This window comes from Rhea pennata, chromosome 17 (genome assembly GCF_028389875.1).
Source record: "Rhea pennata isolate bPtePen1 chromosome 17, bPtePen1.pri, whole genome shotgun sequence".
In the NCBI taxonomy this organism is placed as follows: domain Eukaryota; kingdom Metazoa; phylum Chordata; class Aves; order Rheiformes; family Rheidae; genus Rhea; species Rhea pennata.
The window spans coordinates 4,407,573-4,428,772 of record NC_084679.1 but is presented as its reverse complement, the minus strand read 5'-3'; the positions used below and the strand labels follow the sequence as shown (position 1 = coordinate 4,428,772).

Sequence of the window (21,200 nt, the reverse complement as noted above, 5' to 3'; positions counted from 1 at the left end):
CGAAGTCTATCCATTATAACTTCAGCACCTTGTAATCCCTCAGAGATATGTGCAATTACTCTCTGAAATATCCCAGAAGCAGAACTAATACCGAGCATCATCTGCTTAAATTTACAACATCTAAATGGCACAGTAAAAGCCACTAGCTTAGGGGTTAGCTCATCTGAGTGCGCTTGCCAAAACACATATCCTGCATCCAATACTGCTTTTGCTTCTGAGGGTTAGCTGCCACCTCAGGAATCTTCATTGGACAGCATTCAAATTTTATGGTTTTATTTAAGTAACAGGAGTAGATGCACGTGGCCTTTATCTGGCATCTTGGTTTCAACCACTGATGTCATCCAGTTTGTACCTTCGCTGCCTTCTCGGTGTTACTGCATTCACTTCCGCTGGTGCTTGAGCACAAGAGCTTCTCCCATGCTTCCTCCCAGGAGCAGTTTGGCAGTGATTTGTGTGTAGGACACAGCCATCATCGTAGGCACTTCCTGTGGACCTAAAGCAAGTCTCTTGCATAACATGGCTTTCTTTCTCCTTTCCATTCCTTAGGGTTTAACAGCCATTTCTGTCCAAGTCTATTGACTTCATCCCTATAAATCCAATATGACGTTTCCATAAGGATTAGTGTCAGATTCTCCCTGCAGACATCTTAGGTCTTGGAAGACAGTTGAGGGCTCCCCTAATAGCTGGCTGGCAAGCCTAAGGCACTTACAGAGATGGCTTTAAAACAAAGTTCATGGCTAGGCAGGGTTTTAGCCCTGATGCAAGCCATCTGCCTTTATGATTTGGAAAGCTAGAAAGTAGCAAGAATCTTGATAATGTACTAGGATGTGGATACCTGGATATGACATAAGTATTGCTTTGTTTCTCCCTGCAGTCTGAAGGGCATAGAAAAGCTAGGAGAGGCGTTATTTACATTGAACACCAGGGCTTCACAACTAGGTAGAATGAGATTGAGCAAGAAGAGAGAAATTTAGGGTGAACAACTGCTGACCAGTGAAATCTTGAACTGCAAAAATGCCTCCGCAGGAAACTTGAGTTTTGTGCCCTCTTGCTTGAGCCATTTAAACTTTCACTGGGCCTAAGTGATAGAGCAGATTTTACAAGTCACAGCACCACCCACCTGAGCCTCCTGACGAAGAACAGTTGGTCTGAATTCCACAGATGAGGGAGGGAAACACTGAAAACATCCCATTTGGATGGGAAAGTGCCACTAGACACCAAGTAAATGGATAAGGAAGGAAACTATGAATACATCAGCATAACAGTTTGTGCATTTTATTATGATATATAAATTTTGTCTTCTTAAATTACTCTGTATAAGTTGAATAGGAAGGGATTATTGTGGAGGGGGAATATACAAAAATAAAAGGATATTGTGAACTACAGCATCACCACATATACAACAGTAAAGTACTTTACAAGCACTTAGAGAATCAGACTTACAAAAATAAAAATATGACACATCCTTATGCATTTCCACCAGTACATGTTCTCTTCACCCTTCTCTAACCTTCAAACACCTTTCAGCCCCATCTTCAGGTCACTATTCACATAGTAGAATACTTTGCTCATTTTGAGGGCCATCACAGTATCTGAGAAGGAATGAGTGTCATGCAAGACATCCTATAAAACACAGCGGTTATTGATGTGCTTAAAGGGAGATGTTCAGAACTGATCAATTTGTGAATGATGGGGTAATACTCAGGGAGTAGAGTTCATCTGGTAGTAGAAACATGAACATCCACAAAGTGAGATCCACCCTTTCCCATAAAGGACAGACATAGACACAGCTCTGTGTGCACGTTTGATATATGGAGACCCCTGCAAGCCTGGGGAATGCTGACATTCACAGACTTCAGTGGGACTGAAGGACTGATGGAGGATGGATCTGTCTGTGTTTTAACTCTAAAGATGGCAAGAACACTCTTTCCTGCAGGAAAAAAGTCAGGTTAAAATTAAAATGGCTAAATATCCTAGCTCACAGTTTTCAAAGATAGAAACCTTTATCTGTAGACGAGATTCACACAACCTCCAGTCTTCAGTCTGTTCTACAAATTCTTTTGCTCATTATCCCTCTAGTGACCTTTCCCAATTTTTTGTAAGACTCACTCAACATAAATAAACAGCACTCACTTCTTTGACAAGCAGCTCACTCAAACGCTGCTCTCAACACCCAAACCTCATTTCATCATTCCTAGAAAGCCTGCACCCAAGGTGCGAATCTGTATTTCACATTGAAAAAAAAGTAGAGCTGTCTTTAAGGAAAAAAAGAAGGAGAAGAAGATGAAAGATCTTTGGTCAAAGTCGGTCTCTGAGGCTTCTGCAGAGTATTTCTCAGATTCTGAAAGGTGAATACTTAGTTAGGGTTCCTCTTTTTGGCCCCAAATGTAATGACGAGCAAAACAGGCCTGTTTCCACTTCATTTCTTGAAACGCAAAGTGTCAAGAAGAAATAAGAAAAGGCAAAGGCAGAGCAGACACAAGTATGCTCTGTTGCATTCAGTGGCAAAGCCACAGAAACAAAGGGGATGCAGGTCTCATCTTTGAGACAGACCTTCCAAAATATTCTGTTTTGATGTAAAAAAAAGAGCATCTCAAAAACAACAACTACAACAAAAACCAAAAGGTTTCTGTGAAATTTTCTGGTTTCAAAAAATAACTATTGAAGGAAAATAACCTGTAAAGACAGCGTCTGATTTCACCCATCAGGCTTACAGATTATGGAAAACAGGCATGTTAAGATCCTAAGGAAAAATGTGTAGCCACAGTCCCAGCTGTTCAAGGAAACTCACCTTTTCCTAAGCAGCACTTCCATGTTCTAGATTATCATCTGTATCTTTGAGAAAGTATACATAAATGAAGATCTGTTTTTTCAGGTGAAAAAAAAATGCTTCATTTAAAAGAAAAGCACCTCTCTAATGGGACAAATCGTTCCCTTTACAGGTATAAAACATACCACAAATAAGGCACTACTTGGCTGCTGGGAGTGATTCCTAATTGGCAAACCAATTCAATTTCTGGTCTTTGAGCGAGACACAAAAATCATCGCCTATCCCAATCATGAATGAATCAATCAAGATGAACTGGGACTCTTCTAATGCCTCCTAACTTGGGGGATAAAAGCAATAGGGACAGAGGGAGGATGGGGGTGGAGAGGGGGGGGTGCAGATTTAAGATATGGCTGCTTCTGACTATGCCAAGCATCAGATACATCATTTTGACCAAGTTATTTGTAATCAGATCTTGGACTGGTGATAAAGTGGGACTGTGCCATGAGGAGGGACAACCCAAATCCTACAATCAGCTCTGTTAGCCCTATGCTGTGGTGGGACCCATGTTTGAAAGCAAAGTCCCTTTCCAATGCCAGCTTTCACAGAGAAGAAAAGCAACTTGTTATGGGCCCAAGGGAAACACTGGTTTAGAAGCTATGTTTTAAAAATTCCTACAGATTTCAGGCACTTAACAATGTTACAGTTTGGATGTGGCCCAGGGCTGGTAGCTCACCAAACACAGCCTGCCCATAGCCATACAGCTTACAGGGTGTTCAGCAGCCCAGAAACCAAAGCCACAGGCTGGCTTTGTTTTCCTGACATGGCAAAACAAGAAAATCTGCTTAAGCTTCATCATGCCAGGGCAGCAAGAACTTGATGGGAAATGCTGAAGCCAGGCCTGTTACACAAAATAAATACATGGCAGGATTCCTGGAAGCACAGGGATGTCTGCAAGGGACTGATCTGTTTGGAAAAGTCCATAGTTGGTAGACTTCTCTTCTTGAACTAAAGGGAGACAAGCCTGGGCCCAGCTAGAGCTCTTCTTGGGCAAGCTTGTCGTTATCAAAAAAAAAAATGCATCTTTGTGCTTACAGCAGGGGAATAATTCTACTTTTAACAGAAAGAAAACATGGTATCTCGTCAGAATAGAGTATTAGGCATCCCTTCAGCTCTGAAACAATAGTGCTCTCCTATGGCCAGCCCATCCACACACTTACTTAGTGGAGGGCCTGCAGTCTAATCTGTCATCGTTGCAGAAGTCTCTTGGGTATGCATATTGTCCTGGCAGACCTTCTTTTTTTGCACCCAAACCATTTTTGCCTGGCTCTGAGCTTCTTTTGAACCTGGGTTATAGTGTCACTCAGCCTGGAAACCTAACCCGCTGCTATGGACACTCATGAGGAGAGAGCAGAGCACTCGAGGACCTGCGTAATGGACCCAGGAAGGTGGACAGGGCTTCCAGAGGTCATAAGGACAACATCATGATGTAGCTTGCTCAACAGCACTGGGAAATATGTGATAAGCAGCAAGATGACCTAGCAGATATGTTACCAACCTGCTTTGTACCACGATCCTGTTCACCCCAGCTTCAGCCGCCCTGAATATCTAGACCCAATCTCAATTGTCTAAGCTAACCGTGCAGCACCTGCATTCGCTGGAGCTCTGGGGAGAAGGCTGCTTCAGGCTGAATGACCCTTTTTGAGGCAGATGCTGCTTTTCCAGGCAGATACTGCTGGTAAGTGACACCAAAACTTGACCAATAACAAATATAATCTGCATTTGTGTGTTGCTTAAAAGAATTTTATGGTCAGTGGAAGCCTTGGAAATCCTTTGGGAGATTTCTCTCTTCCAGAATCTAACTCCCAGATGGAGATGCAGAGTTTATCACTGACTTAGCACACAACATCATATCTCTCAGCTCCAAAGATGCTTCAACTGTTAGGATTTAGGTATGTATATAAAGAGCTTATATTTCCCTCTGGTAGAAAAATGGTGCTTCATTTTAAACAAGAGAGCTCTGTTTCATAAAGTTTACAGGTCTGATCACATCTACAAATTGCCTTTTGAAACTGATGAAAAAAGGCACTATTTAAAATATTTTTTTTTTTAAGTTTGTCAGATCATTTTTTAATCTCTGTGGGTTTGTGCGTCAACTGTTCTGGGCAATCAGCTATGTCTTGTTGACATTGTTAATAGGTTTTCTGACTTGGCTGCTTGGCTGCGTTCTGAAATGTATAGGCTCACAGCAAGTCAGAAACAAAATGGAAAATTTAGAGGAGGGAAAGCTGGATATTAATTTCCGGAACTGCGTAGCTATTTTCTAAGTCTGGGCTCTTATGAGAATCATGCAAAAATTACTGGTAAGATTTCTGGAGACAATTCCATGCCATCTTCCAAAGGCTATATTTGTAGGAACCCAGGCTCTGCAGATTTTCAGTGAGCTACCAACATGCAGAGATGCCAACAGATATGATTCATAAGTGAGGAATGGTTTACCTTAGGGTGCTGTAGTGACACCTGTTCCCTCTAAGTTTCCTAATCTTGCTGCAGGGATGACTCAGCTATTCATGAAGTACCTGCTAAAGTGTTTCAGCCTCGCAGATAAAGGAAATCCAGCACAGATTTGGGCTCTTCAATAACTCAAGACTCCATGCAAGACAGTTTGGATGCTCCTCCAGTCAGCTAAGCAGCCCATGTCACAGGTATGGAAACTAATGAGTGAGTGAGCAATGCTGCATGAGCTAGCCCTGCACTGGCTTCTTTAAAGCTAGTTAGCATCTCCCTGTACTACAATCCTCTCTGCAATACAGCCATACCCTGAAACTCAAAAGGTTTGCAGGAGCCTAGAGAGTCCTGCAGACTGGATGCTAGATACAACAAACAGAATGGCAAGCCTGGGCTGACATTACTTTTGAAAAAGAGCATTGGGATCCTCAATTGCTTGGGCACTTCCAAAAAATAGCTGCACAGCTATCCTGTTTTCTTAGCTTCCTTGCAAACTATTTGCTAGGCTGGGTTCACAGAGGAGGTGGCTGAGGTTGTGGGCAGGCTTTCCTTTCCCATGCACACAGACCAGCAGGAGAGCGTTGCTGGCACCTGCATGACATTCCTGCACACTGTGGTCCCGCTGTGGCACATCTCAGGTAATCTGTGGGACTAGGGACAGACAAGGTCATGACTATTCACACAACTTCCTTGGCTCCTCTCACAGCCAAGGCTGGTGAAAGGCTGTTACCCACAGATGAAAATGCAAGCAGCTAGTAGTCACTCTGTACAGGACATCTCCTCCTGTGGCATGGAGGAGGTGCTCTCATCTTTCTGTATAGTCCTGTACTTCCTGGGTTATTTCTCTCTCTGGAGCTGAACTTTCTGCTGTTTCCCAAAGGCAGGGATCTCTGTAAACCACAAATTTCCTCTAGGTACTTCCACTGTACAGTGTCATGCTATGGTATGTAAACATCTAGCTGCTAGCAAGAACACTCTGTGTGATTGTCCTCCTCTTTTTCTTCATGACAGTCCCCACTCCTGTCAGTAAGACAGACCAGGAGCTACTGCAGTGATGTATTATTCCAGCTACTTCCCAGATGAGCTGTTGGAATGGCATGGAATGTACTGATACAAACAGCTGCCTCCTCTGCATTTAAAATCTAAAAGATTTGGTTAGGTGGTTGCTGGGCAGGCTGGACGGTGACTCTGCAGCTGTCTTCTCCTTGCAGAGATCAAAGCAGCTTTGAAGGCCACAGTAAATCTCATCTATGTGCTAGATGAGACCTACAGAGCTCACAAAGCAGCACCCCGCTATGGGGTAATAGGGTCCTTTGTCATCTTGTTTTCATCTAAACACAAGTCAAAAATAGATATGCTCAGAAAAAAAACCAAACAAAAATAAAATCCAGATCTCGAATGTCAGAAACATTACAAAATGCAAGCCAGCCTTTCATTGATCAAAACCACTCCATGCCCTGCAAGCCTGCTCCCAGCTAGTTCAGCCTCACCCAAGATGACACATTCTCTAGCCACTAATACTCAGTCACCATTAATGAGGGCCCAGCCAGAGACCCAGTAAAGGCCACAGTCTCCTTGAGGTCACAAGGTTGCCAGCAGCAGGGTGGATCAGAGGGTCTCACTGTAGATGACATAGGGACTGGTTTCCTCACAGAGTTCCAGCTGCACACTGGAAGCAAACCAGCGTTTGGCACAGCCCAAGCTGTAGTTGAGGGTGGTCCGGTAAATGTTCTTGGCACACTTAGGAAAAATGATGGTTGTGCTCTGGAACCTCAGTGGCTTTTGGCGGGGCTCAAAAATCAGCTGGGACTTGTAGTTCCGCCAGGTGCAATTGGGGGTGGCGATGACCGTCTCGCTGTAGGTGGTAACTGTGGGGATGGGGCTGTAGAAGATATCATCCCGGTAATGCTTCTCAGAGTCATATTTCACCTCAGAGTTGCACCTGCGGAGAAGAGCAAGATATCAGGAATGTAGCCTAGGCAGCAAAGTAGAAAGGATGGGCAGGACTCTTCTCTGACCCTTTGGAACTGGGACCTTTTATCACATCTTAGTGTTGAGTCTGAGTGAAGGGCTGCCCTGGGATATCTGAAGTTTGCAGACACTGGAACAGATGCAAATACTGTAACCCAGACTGCAGAGTCAAGAGGACTCCTCCCTTCTGGGCCAGCTTGGTAGAATTCCACCTTGCTGTAAAGCCATATTGGCACTTCAGCAGTGCCTGTTCACAGAGGAGAGAGCCTGCTTGGCCGGACTAGGTCAGAAAGGACCTTGTTGCACAGGCTCCCAGCAACCTGCTTCTTCCTGGGGGCTTCAGCTTGATCCTGAGATCTACACTGGAGGAAAACACCCTGATAGCAAAGGACATCAAGAGGCAGTGAAGCCCCTAAGCTGGGGGAAGGTCAGAGGCTGAGGAATGGACTTTCATCCCTGGACTGCGCAGGAAGAGCCTGAAGTCCCAGGCACATTCTTGAACCAGTGTTGTTCCACACATTTTTAATGGACCCAGCCACACAATATCCACTTAAAATGTTGCATGCTCCTGTGGAACAAAGGCCCACTCGTCACTGACTTATGGTAAGTCTCACCATGCTCCCTACTACTAGTGCTAGGCCTGGAGGATGACACTGCCCCAATGACTAGGCTGAACAGACATTGCTGGTGGGCTACAGGCACAGGCTGTCACACTGGGGTCAAGGGAATCTACTTCCCAGCACAGCAAGTCAACTGTTGCTTTCACAGTCCTTGCCAGCCATGCAGGTGCTAGCGTGGCAGGAAAATAATGCCATAAACATCTTTGTCATGGGTGGCAGAATCATGGTATACGGGACATCTGTTGAGCTGTTAGGGCTGTGTGATTGTCTCTTTTTCTTTATACTGCCCTGCCAGCAGAGCACAAAGAGAAGCCTAAGTTAGACAAAATCAAGGTGCTGGGAGAGGAAGGGGAGGTTGCTTGTTGGGGCCCACAGAAAATCCAGGCAATGATCACATAACAGGCAAAACCAAGAGCTGCTGTGTGCCGTGGCTGTCAAAAATCCAAGCCATGGGGCCTGAGGAAGCAGCAAGGTTAACAGTTTTTAGAGTAAGAACCCACAAAATGTGGGTGATGTTACTGTGCTGCACATTCTTTGCTGGCCTATAGGGGGATGTAGGGAAACCAGACCACATAAAGTCATTTTCCTAGGATCCCTGAATGTGGGGAGCACTAGGACTTTCACATCCTTTCTCTGCTCCCCAAACACTGCTCTGGCAATCAGCAGGCAACGAATGTGGAGCTCCACGTAAAAAAAGATTAAAAGCTGGGTGTGTGCTTGTCATTACCTTCACCCGGAGGGGGGTTGACTGATTGTGCACTGCATGTAATCTGAGCTGCTGTAATGTATTTTGCACAGCCAGGGTGTAAGCAAGTCACTCAGTGCCCATAAAACAAGACTCCGATGTAATCACCATAAAAACATGCCTGCCGGCAGTTCCTCAGCAAGCAGAGATTTACTGGGGTACATTTCCAGAGAGACCTTTGCATAGGTTGAGGGGGGTGGGAACTGCATTTACAGTCTTCCTACCATTCCTGCCCCAAGCTGGGTGTACCTGCGCTCCACACTGTTTGCAGAGCACATTCCACATCAGCTAAAGAAAGAAGAGCCAGAGACCAACATTTTTGCATGGGCCATACTCTCCAGCCCTGTAGGAGATCAGAATACCTCAAATGCTGACTCAAGGGACCACCACCTGAGGAGGAGATAATTCTGCCTCTATGAGCTGGTCTAATTCTGGCCTCTATTGCAAGTGCTAATAAAAATAGGTGCCAATTATAACAGTGTTGCTTCTTCTGAGGATACAAGTCAGCAGGGAACAGCACAAAGACCACCAGGTTACTTAGCGTAAGCCATCAAGCCTACAGATGGTAATGGTTTTCTCTCATAGCTTTGGATTTGACCTGGCCTTGAAAGAAAAACTGCCTTTTCTCATACCTCCCCACAGTCCTTACCTCCTCCCTTCCGTCTCTGCTCCTGTCAAGGTCTTTTTAATTCAGGTATTACCCTTCCACCTGTCTCTCCTGCCCTTCCCATCAAAATAACTATGATTCCCATCTGTTGCAGAAGGAAAAGTACCAGGAAAAGGACTGAAACTCCCCCTGCCCCTCTCCCCACCACCACTACCAATCCCATCTGTACCTAATTTCCTGCATGGGCTCAGGGCTGACCTCAATGCTTTCTCCAAAAAACACAGGGTACATTCGAGGCCTCATCTCCGGCATGGATGGGTTCAGGAGCAGGTAAGGCATCTGCAGGGAAGAAGAGCACAGTGAACGTTAGGACATAACAGGCAAGGCTAGCATAGTTCACAATGTGCTGTTGGCACAGGCTAAGCGGCAGCACGTTCAATGTTGGCAGACAACACCAATGCCTGCAATTTTGCTGAACTCAGTTCCCTCAGAGTCTCCTGAGAGACAACATAGGTGACAGGTTATTTGGCCTATGAGAGTAGGAGACTGCAGCATCAGGACCAACTCCATTCCATGCAAACTAAAGTCACCTTGCCTGCACTCTCAGCATCATTCAGTTTCCCCTCCTAATCCCTGTCTTTCCCAGGTCTATTGCAGAGCCCCCGGTGCTTTGCAACAGGTCTGTTCATCACACCAAGGAAGGCATTCTTTCCCGAAAAGAGCACGAAAGCTCAAAGGGGAGTACTGTTGTCAAGTTGCCAAGAAACTGCTTAAAGATGGTTGGCATAGAACTGGACCCTCACACAGATAAGCCTTGTGTAGGCCTTACATTTAAGATGTTTCCACCTTCTGGTCCACCACATGTGGCTGTTTCTATTTACAGGCTGACTTCCAGCTCAAAAGACTGATGCAACACAGTAAGGTGCCTTTCAGTTCCCATCAATGCCACCCACCATTTCTCCCTCCGCCTAGTGTGCCAGCCCAAGGTAAGTGACTCTATCCAGATCTCCATCGCTTCACTCTGCAATGTCTGTTCTTTGAAATCTAGCCCTTTCTTTCATTCTTCCATTCTTGTTTCTCACAGGAATTGCAATTGTTTGGGTCTTTTTAGCCCAGATGTTGTTGCTTCTATTGTTATGAATTAAGAAGGCCTATCATGAGCGAGAGTTTTTTTGGCCAGGACTTCATTGGCAAAAAAAAAAATGTAAGATTAGCTGCTTTCTACATGTGGTTGTAGATGAAAAGTTTAGATGCTTAAAGTTAATCCAGTTTTTAAATCTTACTTGCAATGACTGGTACATTTGTGTGAGGTGCTGCAGCCTAGGTGATGAGTGGAGATCATCATTTGCAATTACCTCAGCCAGGCCCAGAACACTTGGGAACTGTCCTGTACAAAACATTTCAAAAATAATTATTTCCTTGAATCAATCAGTGGGCAGTCATGATTTACCCAAAAACAAATTAAAAAAATCCAGACTGCTTTTCTAGCTGTCCACTCTTACAAAGACTCACAGCACACCAGCATGGAGAGGTGCTCTGAGTCTTATTTAACTCAGAGCTACAGCCTAAGTTTGTTGGTTTCAAGGATGTGGTTCTACTTCAGTGAGTAGTGTGTGTATATATATATATACACACATATATATGCTAAAAATAATGTATCCCTTGGAACGATCAGGCAGGGCATGTGGTATATTCTCTGTTGCTAAAGCCTCTGTGCCAAAAGTGGTGTCTTGATCCAAGGGATACTCTAGTTAACCATGCACAACTGAGCATGGGGTGAGACACATAGGGGAACAGGGTCTCTTTAAAGGAGATGGCTGGCAGCTTCTGGGCATGGTTGCAAAGGTCACTAGGTGGCTGAAAAGTGCTTGGAGTTTTTCCACTTTGCATGATGCAGAAGCTGAGTCTGTATGTGCTAGAATCACAGCCAATCTTCAACAGTTTCCCAGTCAGTAAGAGTGCTCAGAATTGACTAGATCCACTGAAGGTAGCTGAGGATACAGAGAAATTGGCTTGTGCTGCCTCTGTGATTCACTTCCGCCTTCCCAAGCATCTTCTGGCTCACATGGACAGCAACGATGCTGAAGCTGTGGTCCTGTTCCTGCTGCCAGTGCTGGGTAAGAGGTGCCTTGGCAAGCACCCTGCCCTGCATGCCATGCAGATCCCAGTGATGCTCATCCAGTCATCATCCGCTGATGTTAACTGGCAAAGCAGTGTTGATGCCACTCAGCACCGTTAGCTCACAAGACCAGGCTAGAGGTCTGGTTTTCTGTAGTAGCTTGGGCTTTCTGCCTCAGGATAAGGCAAAACATGTCATTGCTTCATTTGAATTCTCCAAGTCCTTGTAATTTGTGTCCCAAAGCCACAAAGCTGTTTAGTCTTTTTATACTGACATACTCCAGTAATTTACTACTGTGCTAAACTGAGTAACAATGAGTAAAATGGTCAGCCTCTCTTTTTCATTAAATAGTTCTGTTCCATTGTCCCAAAAAGGGCAGTATTTGCATAGGTCTGGGGAGAAAAAAAATGTTCTCCTTCATTCCCAAACACTGGCCAAAAGGCAAAGTTCGTTCCTGGATTTCTTTCAACATTCCTGACAAGGAAGGGCAAGGAGCAGCATTTCTGGTCATAAATAAAGTTCTTTGCTTCTGAAATGTGAGTTGTTTAGATCAGACAGGCCAGACAGTTCACAAGGGTGCAGAACTCTAGCTTTTAACAGGCTACACATGGCTACAGCTCTTTCTAAAGACATCTCGTTCATGAGGAGAGATTTGTTTGGGTGCAAGAGTCAAACAGCATGTGTGCATGCATTCATGGTCTCTGCCAGCAGCAGACAAGCTGTTGTTTTAGGAGGTTCACCTGCAAAGTGATGCAGACTGCTTTAAATGGTGAAAAAGAAAGGCTGGCAATATGTGTCCTCTCCTGCAGGAGATTGTTTTTCCTGTATAAAAGAGCAGGAAGAGAAGGAAGTCAATCATCTCTGAGATCTCCACTTCTCCAATCTAGCTGAGAAGAGTCACTGGTTCACAAGTTCCCGGGGAACACACAGAGAGGCAGACAAATACACATGCCCCCTGCCCACGCAGGGTCATGACTGTCTGATTACACTGCCCCTTTTCCTTAGGAAACTAGGCTAAAAATATAGTGACGATTCTTCCAAAATGCTGCTTAAACAAGGCCAGCTGTAAAAAACACTTTCAAAATCTGCAGTAGCAGGTTATTGCAGGCTGAAGAAGGTTTGGTTTTTTGTTGTTTGTTTTTTGTTTGTTTGTTTTGTTTTTTTAATTCCTATGGGCATATTTGACATCAGCAGAACTCCAGTCAAGAACCTGTCCTCTTTTTACACTGTGCCCACTTAAGGAAAGGTCTTGTCCAAAAGGCTGCAAGTTTTTCTCTGCTTGTAGACAAGGTGAGAAAATTATCATCTCAGTGCTCCTCTCTTAGAAAAGATCATGCCAGCTCAATGAAATCTTTCCAGCTTTCCCAGACGAAACATTGTATTTGCACAGGGCAGAAAGGTGGACTTCAATCATAACATGAAGAGCAGACCAAAAAGTATGAATAGCTTTACAGCTCTTACTGGAAAATGTCTGAATGTCCCATTAAACAGAGAAAAAGAATAATGTCTAAAGCAATAGTCCAGCTCTAATAACACACAGGTAACTGGGGGAGCCACCCTTCACAGGAGCAATGCACAAACGTGCAGTGGTTGTGACCTCTTATCACAAAGGACTTCTGCAACTGCCATCCCAGATACATGCCTGAATCAGGATCTTACTGAAATTGCACTCTGCTCCCCTAGGCTCCCTCAGTAATTACTTGGGCTGGACCCCAGCCAACCTAATCAGCTTCAAACTCTCCGGACAAAGCAATGCTGCGGTGAAAAAAGTCAGTAATGCATTTTATAAGTAGACATTGCAAACTGGCATCCGCTTCAGACCTGCAGACTTAGCTTGATTAATTTAGAAAGTTGGGATAATAGCAGATAGTGGCAAGCCAAAGTCAGCAACTTCTACACCTGTCAGAGACTATTACAGATTTACACATATCTACCGTGAGCTGCTGCAGGGTGGGAAACCTTGAAGTCACCTGGAATTCTGCACATGAAAGACATAAGTAACTACAAAACACAGTCTAAAACTAGAGATCTTCTACAAGACACTGCAGACTGCTCACCAAATAAGCAACTGTAATTACTTGCAGAGGAAAAGGTTCACTAAACAGTGAACCCAGGCTTTACAGAGGATAGGTTTTACCCAGGTTTACATTGGATAGGAACTTCAGGTGAGGTTTTGTTTTGCCCCCAGTGCTGTTGCCCCCTGTTCTGAAATGCTTGCTCCTGAATCTCATCTGCAGTTGGGAAGCAAAGAACATGGGATACAAGCTTTACAAAAGGTTTCTCTTTGAGGCTGAAATGTTATATGGTTGACACCTGCCAAAAACTGGCTTTTTGGCAGAAGTTTGATACTAGCTTCTTCCAATCTGTTTCAAGACAAGAAGGGTCTGCTTCTGTCAAAAAAAAAAAGATAAGTGACTTCTTTTCTTCTTGACAGGGATGGCTGAAAAAAGGGGAATACCGGAGTGTTGAACTTGCTACAGTAAATGAGGATCCTTGGCTCATTTCTAGTGATCCCTCTGCAATCTCCAGACATTCACAAGTAAGGTCAGTTCTTTTGCTGCCCTGCACCACAGATGAACTGGGAGCAGTGCCTGTTGGACACTACTGGAGGTCCCAAGAGCAGGAACCCATGTTTCCTTAGACCAGGCTGCCCACAATTGATCCCCAGTGGGGTCTATCTATCCATAGAACAAACCCTAATGTGCTGAAAGGCTACAGCTGGGGTCTGTCTAATCTGTCCCCCATAGACTAAAACCTTGCAATCTCTACACAAAGGATGAGTCTGGGTAGTCCATGAATGCTGAGGAAGCAAAGGGAAGAGCCAGGGAATCGTACACAAACACACACACATCCCGCAATGCACACATCATGCCTTCAAAACAGCCCAGAGGAGTAGAATTAAGCAGGAAACATGCAGGCATTTTTATTTCCTTTCTGGTACCTAAATTGTCTTAACCAGTAAAGGGTTAAAGTATTATTAAAAAGTTGAAGTGATTTCTTGTTTGGCTGCATTTTTCTCCCTGTCTTAACTCTGATGCCTTTCAGGCATGTAAAGGCCTGGGCAGCTAAGCTCTGCTTTTTTTCACATAGTATATAGATAAACACACATAAAATAGGTTGCTGAACAGGTATTCAATCTACTGCCACCAATAGCACTTCCTTTATGCTGACCTAAGTATTACAGGGGTCTCCTCACTCTAGGACGGATACGTGCTCTTCAGGTCGATGTCACTGCTTCATTTGTGCCAGGAGTGATACTTCAGAGGTTGGTTCTAAGAGGGTTTTTAGACCCCAGAGGTCTGAATGACAGCAAAAATCATGTAGTGCACAGAGTAACACTTTTTTATTCCTAATAATTATTTAGGGTCAGACTTAGGGTTTTGCACTGTTAAGAGGCTTTTCATTCAGGGCATTTTAAAAGAAAGCAAGCAGATTTACTAATTGGTAAACAAAGGTAAGGCAAAAAAACTGCTTGCACTACTTTGCATGTTCCTATAGCTTCCAAATTCTAGGCAGCAAAGCAACAAAAAAGAAAGGGACTTACTTAAGGTGACCTGAAAAGAAAAAGAAATCCCCCCAAAAAACTTTTCCCCAGAGAGCAAGAAGGGCCAGAACTGACTGACTCCTTTTGCTATCGTAATTTTGTCGAAGGTGCTAAGAGGCTGTGGCATTAGATCCCTAGAGACTGTAAGGGGAAATGGTTTGCCAAGTCTCAGGGCTACAAACAGGACATAGCTCTCCAAATTCCCAGCCTCTAACTTAGCTAGTGCGTAAGCAGATCTCTCACCAAATTTCCCTACTATGGTAACATGTCAGACCCATGAAAATGTCACTCTAATCAGCTGTTATTTACAGCTATAATGAAAGATCTGGCTGAGTTACTTGATACACATCTACATTCTCCACTTCAGATGATAAGAAATATTTGTTTAATAGACCATTTGTTTTCCCAATATCTTCATGTATCACACATTACAAGTAATTTATACTATAGCCAGATGAGATTTAATTTCGAAGTGGTAACAGTAAATAAGGACCTCAGGTAAAAAGCAAGGCTTTCTTTTTTCAAAAAATTATATCCCTTCTGCCTAGAGGTCTCTTCTGTTTCAAGAGGGACAGGTATACTAATTTGCTCATTTTCCATAATGTTACGTAGGGACGCAGCAGAGGTTAAACAGCTAGAAGAAACCACCCTCGTTACTGTCACATCTTCAGAGTAGGTGATGTGATTTCTGTAACTGTTTCCTTGTTTGCCTTTATCAGGAATGCTCCTTGAATCAAGATTACATGGCTGTCCATCCCCAAGACTGTTGCAAAGGCAAGCACACCAGTCTGTGTGCGCACTTGCACCACCGCGTCTCTACTCATTCCACTGATAATACTCACTGATGGAAGGTGAAGACCTGTCTATTTGCATTTCATTTTCTCAGCACTTGGGGATCCTTTGGGGCAAAAGGCACCATGCCCACAATTGGTGTTATTACCATGAGATGCAGCTTTGAAATGACCAGGGAGCTGCTTGCAAACAGCAGGCGGTTGGGGTTTCTCCCTGCAGCACGCACTTTGGCACACCAGTCCCTGGAGAAACTCTTCTGTCAGGTACTAGCAATCAATGTTGCTGCCTCCTCTTTGCCAAGGGCCCTGTTTTATGTGCAGATCTGACACCTCTTTCCTCTGATTGCCAGGACTGTGCTATTAATCACTGCACAGAGACAGCTCCACTGGAACAGGCCAGAACCAGGATCAAGTTGACCTGCTGAGGAACTGGAGCCTGATCTGCCCAGAAGGGACGTCTGTCACGTCTGTAGATGAGGTGAGGCCCTCAGCCAGTCCTCTCTTCCCCCGGACCCCACTCTGGGGTGTTGAACCAAGGAGGAAGAGAGGTAGGTGCGCATTCAGAATGGGACACGTACTGAGGCACACGGAAAAGCCACATAGGGGTTAGGCCTAGGCAAAGCAAGCAGCGCACAGGCGCACGGCAGGTATGTGACAAAACCATCACCAACCCCTGCTGGGGAAATTCCAGTAGAATCCCACCCTGGTGCTGTGGGAACAGTTCAGAAGTGGATCGGGACAGCAAATGCCAACGCCCAGGAGCTCCTATGCTGCTGCACAGATGGGCACCTCACTCTCTGCACGCAGCCTGTGGCTTTTCCACAGTTGCTGGGGTGCACGAGAGCTGGAAGTCAGGGCTCCTGCATCATGCGAGGGGTGCTGAGCCTTTCTCCCATGTGTGCTTTCATTGTAGGTATTGGCAAGTCTGAAAGTTATGGAAACCCCAGAGCCAGGAAACTTGCTGATGGCCCACCCAGTCCTCACAGGACAGCCTCCTCTCCTGGAGATCTTTCAGTGCAGGACGAGACGCGGGTTCTGTGGCACAAAATACCCCCCAAGGGCTCTTCAAAGGACACCATGTCAGGAAGAAATATTTTTAGTATCACTCATAAATCCAGCAGAATTGGTGCACATGTTAACCTGGACCCCATTGTCATGAAGCCATGCCAGCAAAGGCTGTGTGCCGAGAAACTAAGTACCTTGCTCTCCCTCTGCACTTGAGATGAAGCTGACATCTCCTCCCATCACACAAGACTGATTCTGTCACAACACTGCAGTGAAACATAGCAGCTGAATGTAAGTAGAAATCCCCTAAGTGGGGGCATCCCTCTGACAGAGGATGGACTGGGACATAGTCTAGCACAAGTCAGTGCTCAGTGTGGCAGGGTGAATGCACAAATATTTAGTCTTTCAAATTAAAGGGGACTTGTTGCAGCAGCAACAGTAGTGGGAACAGACAAGTCTGCTGCTTCAAGGAAGCATGATGGACAGTTCTGCAGATGAATGCAATTCTGATCTCCTTTGATATAAATTAGGAGTGACGCTAGTGGATGCAAAGCATTCAGTGCAAACAGGAACAAGCTCAAAACTCAGTGGCGCTAGCTTATAAATATATCCCAGGACAGAAACAGCAGGGGAAAACTCTCAGCAGATTTCATTCCCTTGATGTCCTATTTCATTCCCTACCCATCTAGCAACTGCTTCTTTGTGAGTAGTATTAGAGAGATGCACTTTGTTATATGCCTGTTCCTTTTGGCCCAGAATTACACACAAAGCCTAGGGAATTCAGTAAACAAAGTTCCGAGTGCTTAAGAATCAATTCAATCATATTTCAAATTTAAAAGGCAGAGGTAGCTAAAAAGTCACCTTTATTTTCATTAGGATATTTGCATTTAAGCACAAAAGAATTTGACAAGTCTCCTACACAGGCTTTATTTGAAGAAAATAAAAGCCAATTTCTCCTACACTGCAAGTAAAATGCAAAAAAAAAAAAAAAAAAAAAAGTCCCTAAATGGTGTTGAACTTGTGGTATTTATGACTCTGGCCCTAAATTGCCTTTCATATTTTCTTGGATCCCAAAGCTATAGCCAAATTGGCTGGTTAAATGTGAATAAATGGTGCATTGTCTTTGAAACAAAGTCGTGCTTATTAAAGAGAAAAAAAAGTTTGCTTTTTCAGAGTCACAGTTAATCACACGAAGCAGGGGGGAACATGGATTTTACACACAAGGAAGTTTTCAGTAAGGGCATGCAATCTCATTTCAGTCTGTATGAGAAGAGCTGTCCTAGATCAGAAAAATTCTTCAAAGTATTTGTAAAGTTAGAGCAAACTAGCTGAGTGCAAGAGAATACAACTGCATTCAGATTGGCATTTTTGATAGGTCTGCAGCAAGAAATAGTATGAAAAACTTCCTACTGATTTGGAACATTGTTTTCTTCACCTGACAACAATTTACTGTAACCATATATACTAGATTTTTTGGCCATTAGTGACTGAGTTTATATATGTTTTATAGTATTACAGCACAGAAGAATGCAGACTGCATTCCTGTCACGTATATAAGCAAAACAAACACTAATATAATAGACAACTAAAAGTAAGCAAGCCTTGGTTTGCAAATAGCTGCAATTACTGATTTGCCAATTCTGCATGCTCCAAGGAAGGGCTGAGTACTAGAGTTAAACAGAAGCACATTCATAGATTGCATAATTACTCATAGATCTATTAAATAGTAAGATTAAAACTCATCAGACATTGAAATTTAGGAGTACAGAGCAAGTAGAGTTCCCATATTTTTCCTGCTTAATAACAGCTGCAAGCACAATATTTGCGTGGTGGACATGAAGTGAAACTCTATACAGTGAAGTGGAATGAAAATTCCTATTTATTTCATTATTTTGCAGTATATCAAATGGTCAGAGTGACAGCATGTGGTGCCCCACCACTCCAAATAATGCAATCAAATTGGTTTCAGTGTTAGTGTCCCTGCAGTCTTCCATACCTACTAAGTACAGTGAAATATCCACAATATATGGAACATATGTCCTAACAGCAGGAGCCCAGTGTTACTGATGCTGTTACAACGTGATACAGAATTTGGAAACATCTACAAAGCAAGCTCCTCCTCTGAAATATGTAAAGTGTTCATTTGTGATCAAAGTAAGAAATAACTGGAAAATGTAATTTTGCTATACATACATCAGAGAAATAACTTTTTTGCTGTAGCAGTCGAGCACTAAAACTCTCAGTCCTAGTAGCCCAGGAGCTGGCATGGGCTTTAGCTATGCTATTTCATCTTCGATAGCTAAGAGCTTTCTTAGGAGGAGGAGTGGTGGCCAGCTCTCATGTGGAATGGAGGCTGTCACATCCCCATTACGGGTCTTTGCAGCCACCTCTGCTCCAGCTTTTTTCTGGTCCATTAAGACTTAATTCATCTTCCTCGCATATTTTATTTTACAGATACACAGCAACAGCCTGAACCTGCCAAACCAGATGCATGTGGGTAACTCTTTGTACACAAACAGTCCCATCGAAATGGCACGCACAGAGACATCTGCAGGTAAGAGTCCGTATCTGGAACCTCAGTAGTAGCAATTTGAGATTTGATTTTCACAATTAACACTGCATAGCCTACCCACCTTATTCTGGTGAGAGGGCTCTTTCGTGTGTGAAAGTTCTGGCATGTTTGGGAATGAAAGGTAGTTTTCAATAGCATGCTAAAACAACCTTTGAACTTGAGAAAGTAAATGAGGGTACGAGAAGTCATTGCAAATTGTCTCTCTACCAGGAAGAAGAAAGTCTTGAAGTTGTCAGTCAATCCATAGGTAGTTAAATCTTTCCCATGGAAAGACGTGTGCTGCAGTTTTTATTCTGTATAGAAGCCAATTAACTGTTGAATATACCTACAACTATCTTTTATGTGTGTTAGAAAACGCTTGAAAAATCCCCAGAGAAGAACTTTCATCATCCTTTAAAACCTCTGCAAATGCTCTGCATTTTGTGTTTAAAAGCAGCTTTTATAGCTCAAGGACGGAAATAAACAAAATAGAGCAGAATAACAGTCACAATAAATCTACGCAGATCCTACTCCACAGTCAACCGCTTCACTGGCACTGCGTCAGGCTAGCCAAAATCCATAGTACTACTGCCAGCCGTCTGGGCTCGCAAACCACTGACCCTGCCCTGCTCAGCCACGCAGCGCACAACCCTCCACGCAGACTCATGCCGCAAAACCCCGTTCCAGCGAAGAGCGCGCGACCTTCCCCAGACCGCATCTCCAAAACAGCTCCCCTCGCAGACGTCCGTGTCCTGCCCTGAATAACAGGCTGTTTCTTATCCCTAGCAGCAAGGTTCCAGCAACGTGGCTTCGCCCTCACGGCAAAAAACAAACAAACGTGGGACGATGAAGCGCTAAGCATGGCTGGGAGCCCGGCTGCCCTGCCTAGGTCCAGCCACCACCTGCATCTACCGGGCAGGACAGTGTCACTGATAAGCCATTGCACCCTTCTGCTCTTAAGGTAGGCGCTGGAGCATGTTTCCGAGCCAGGCTAACAGCGCTGTGAGGGTTCACCCCACCAGATCACCAGCACCTCTGCGAGCGCTATGAGCACGTCCCCGGCCGCCCCGGTGCCGCCGCTGCGTCCCCCCTCGGCGCCCCGGCACGGCCCCGGGCGTCCCGACACGCCGTGTCGGCCGGGGCGCCGAGGGGGAGGACAGGGCCAGGGCACCTCGTCGCCCCCCGCGCCGCAGCGGGGCTATCTCGGCGGGGCCCCCCGAGGGGACGAAGCCCAGCGCCCCAAGGGTCTGGCTCTTACCACTTTGCCGTCCTTGGCCTCGCGCCGGTGCCCCGGGGCCGGGGGGTCCGCGCCGCCGCCGCCGCCCCCGGCTCGGCCCTCGCCGCCGCCGGGCGAGAGGGAGTAGAAAGGGGGGCTGGGGCTGGGGGGCAGCCCCGAGTCCGGGCTGTCCAGCAAGCCTTCCCGGCTCTTCTCCTTCAGGCTCTCGTCCATCCCTTGCAGCTGTAGGTGACCGACCATGTCTAGGGGGCAGCGAGGGGGGGCCGCAGCGGGAGAAAAATCCTCCAGCGCCTCCCGCCGCCGCGGCAGGGAAGGGGAAAGGCGCCCCGGGGCAGCCCCTCCCGGTCCCGATCGCCGCCCGGGCCGAGGGCAGAGCCAGCACCAGCCGCCTTCCCCCCGCCCGGCCCCGGCCCCGGCCCCGCGCGCCGCCCCGGCCGCCCCCCGCCCTGCAGGCGGCCCCCGGGAAAGGGGGGAGACGGCAGGAAGGGAAGAAGGGCCCGATCCCCCGCCCGGGGCGGAGGGAGGGGATGCGGCCGTTTACGTGCGGCGGAGCCCGGGGCGGCCCCGCCGGCAGGGAGCGCTGGGCGCGGCGGGGCCGAGGCCGGGCGGGCCGCGCTGCTCCGCACGCCACAGCCGCCGTCTGCCCGCCGCCTCCCGGCGGCCCATTTATGCTGCGAGGGTGGGAGGGGAGCCGGGCAGCGCCCTCCCCTTCCCCCGGCCCCCTGGCTCTGCTCC

General features: G+C 45.8%; 1 protein-coding gene across 1 annotated transcript; it reads right to left on the bottom strand.

The window, feature by feature from the left end:
• Positions 1-1,301: 1,301 nt before the first annotated feature.
• On the bottom strand, positions 1,302-20,823 carry RFLNA (refilin A). The gene is made up of 3 exons (XM_062590337.1): positions 20,487-20,823; positions 9,448-9,557; positions 1,302-7,217 (listed from the first exon to the last, which is right to left on the bottom strand). Exons 1-3 carry the CDS (start codon positions 20,703-20,705, stop codon positions 6,884-6,886), a joined length of 663 nt encoding a protein of 220 aa, XP_062446321.1. The 5' UTR covers positions 20,706-20,823; the 3' UTR covers positions 1,302-6,883.
• Between the last annotated feature and the right edge of the window lie 377 nt (positions 20,824-21,200).